General features: G+C 41.8%; 1 protein-coding gene across 1 annotated transcript; it reads right to left on the reverse strand.

Moving 5' to 3' along the window:
* Nucleotides 1–1,929: 1,929 nt before the first annotated feature.
* LOC115371316 (stonustoxin subunit beta-like) lies at nt 1,930–2,728 on the reverse strand. The gene has a single exon (XM_030068614.1). The coding sequence runs from the start codon at nt 2,667–2,669 to the stop codon at nt 2,196–2,198; it is 474 nt and encodes a 157-aa protein (XP_029924474.1). The 5' UTR covers nt 2,670–2,728; the 3' UTR covers nt 1,930–2,195.
* Nucleotides 2,729–2,958: the final 230 nt, after the last annotated feature.

The following is a 2,958-nucleotide window of genomic DNA, read 5'->3' on the forward strand; positions in this document are numbered from 1 at the left end:
CCGGACAACAGTCGGATTTTACTTTATTTACCTCACTTTGTTGTTAACCATGACAGTGAAATGATTCTTATCATTCTGCCTGTCACTGGCTAGATGACACACACAGTGGTATTTAGGGTTTCTGTAATTTTCATTTCTGTACTCTTTTTGTGAATTTGTAACCCAGGTGCTAAATTATTATTATCATTATTATTATTATTATTATTATTATTATTATTATTATTATTATTATTTTGCCTTGTTTTGTTTTGGGTTTTTTTTGTTGTTGTTTTTTTTGCCTTTTTTAATGCCTTGTTCTAACTTTATGGGGAGATATATATACCAATCGAATCAGATTCAGATTTAAAGGATTTGTGTGGTATACTTTGTTTGTCGCCATGACCTTCCTATGTGCAGTTTGGGCTCATTCTCCATTCATGTTGATAGGCACCTGCACTTACTGATCTGAAATAGATGCCCAAAAGGTGTTGGCCAGTTGTGGCCTGTTCAATAGAATAAAAAAGTTCAATTCCTATTCATCTATTGTATTTTATTGTTCCACTATAGTACTATAGGCCAGTATGATTGGGGCAGCCAAGTAATTTGACATATTTGAACAATTTTTTAAAAAGTAATGTAATAGTTACTTTTCCTGGTAATTAATTACTTTTTAGTAGAAGTAACTGGTGACTATAATTAATTACTTTTTCAAAGTAACGTGCCCAACACTGCTGATGACAGCTAACTAATTGCATGGCATTATGGTTTTAAAGAGTTGCACAGTTGTTATACACATTTAAGAGAGCAAAAAGACCGGAAAGGTGTGCGTTATCGAATGTGGTGGGCCGGTCTGGTCCAAAATGCCCGGGCCGATTTTTTGTCCCAGTCCGCCCCTGACTACAAGTGTGGGGGCTGCTCCCAATGCGTCTACACGCAGAGATGCAAGTCCTTCACCCATCCACACACAGGTCGCAACATCTCCATCCGGGGGGCCATTACATGCAGTACTACGCATGTAATTTACATGATCCGTTGCCCATGCGGCCTTGCCTATATTGGGAAAACATCCAGGGAGTTACGCACCAGGATTAGCGAACACAGGAGTAAGATCAGATCAGGTGACGAGCGCAGTCCTGTTGCAGCCCATTTTAAAAAGGCAGGCCACAGTGTTAGTGCGCTGCGCTATCTAGGAGTGGAGAGGATAGAGAAACAGCGCAGAGGTGGTGACATGGAAAGAAAACTCCAAAGGGAGACCTACTGGATTTATTTCCTCAATACCATGTCACCTAAGGGCCTCAATGAGGAATTTGACATTAGGCCCTTTTTGTGAAATGATATTTGGTGTGTCTTTTCTCCGAACAGTGTGGATTAGTTATAAAAAAATTTTTTTGCAGACTGTGATCTCATGCCTTTGTTGTGTCTTTGTATAATAAAAATCTGTACATTGTGCACATTGTATTTTTTGTATTTATTGTGTATATTGCATTGTATTGTATGGTGGGAATATTAGCCCATATATGCCCATATATGGCTCACTTGAGGCCGCCTGGCTTGATTGATAATTACCAGAGCTGTGATGTCACCAGGCTTTCGGCCTATATATACACCTGCCATTTGCCATGTCACTCCTGTATAGTTGCCTGAGGAAGACCGTTTGGTCGAAACGTCGCCAATAAAGCCTATTGGGAGCTCGAATCCAGTGTGCGGATTTTCTTCTTCTTTCTCGTTAAAAACCAGAGAGGGGCCACAGAGAGATCCAGCCGACAGCAGGCACTCACTGTCCGCACGGACTCCGCAGCTTCCCGTGAGCTCCGAGTGACTCTCAGCCGTCTGGCTCTGTCCCACAGCCCCCAGCAGCAGCAGGAAGCCCTCACCCTGCCACCGCATTGTAAGGAGGACTACACTTCTACAAAACTCATTTATTCAAAAAGCGAGTCAAACTGTATCTGCTTCGCACTTAAACATTTCTAGCGCACAATGTAGTAAAACATGGCCTGGTGTGTTTTATTTTTCTCTCTTAAAAAAGTGGAGGAGGTTTAAATGACACTTTTGCACAACAGTAAGATTTGAATATACAAACATTTTAATGACTCATTATTTTTACAAGCCTGTCCAATCAATCAGTTAACAATTATCCAGCTGGATGCCTGATACAATAAAAAAAAAAAAAAAAAAAAAATGAGCCACAAATCAGCCAAACATGTTCTGAAACACTTTCAGGTCAGTGTTTGTTTCTGAGAAACTGGCAGCTCAACCACAACAGAAGAATCAGATGACCACAACTTAAACCCAGGGTGGAGCGGCTCAGTGAAGGTGGAGCTGAAGGTTTGCAGGAGTCTCAGTCCGTCAGGAGAGACTCTGTAGAAGGACAGAGTTCCAGCAGAGCAGTCCAGATACACTGCTACTCTGTCAGATCCACGGGGACGGACAGAGATGCTGGTGGACTTACAGTTGTGTCTGGCAGAGTAGCTGTAATCACGGCACCTCAGACTCCAGGACTGTTTATTGTCTCCAAGCAGAGAGTCATCACCACTTCTCCTGATTCCTCTGTAAGTCACTGCTATGGAAACCCCTCCTCTCCACTGGACCTCCCAGTAACAGCGCCCAGTCAGACCTTCTCTACACAGAACCTGAGGCTCCAGGTCAAATCTGTCTGGGTGATCAGGATACGACTGCAGCTCCTCACTCATCGTCACCTTCCTGTTGTCCTCAGACAGACGGAGCTTTCTGCTCGCTGTGTTTGGATCCAGTGTGAGATTACAGGCATCTGATGGGGAGAAGACACACAACACACCTCAGAAAGCACACCTTATTTTTCATTAAAAATAAAAACTAATGTCATTTTACACGTTGTGTTTTCAATTTGAGTTTGGTTTTAAATCATTTTTAAAGAGGATTTGCTTGTTTAGTTTATTGTTTTTAATGCTCATTTTTTTGGTTTAGTTTGTAAGGCAGATTTCATATCCACCCAAAATACCA

This window comes from Myripristis murdjan, chromosome 14 (genome assembly GCF_902150065.1).
Source record: "Myripristis murdjan chromosome 14, fMyrMur1.1, whole genome shotgun sequence".
NCBI classification, from domain to species: Eukaryota; Metazoa; Chordata; class Actinopteri; order Holocentriformes; family Holocentridae; genus Myripristis; species Myripristis murdjan.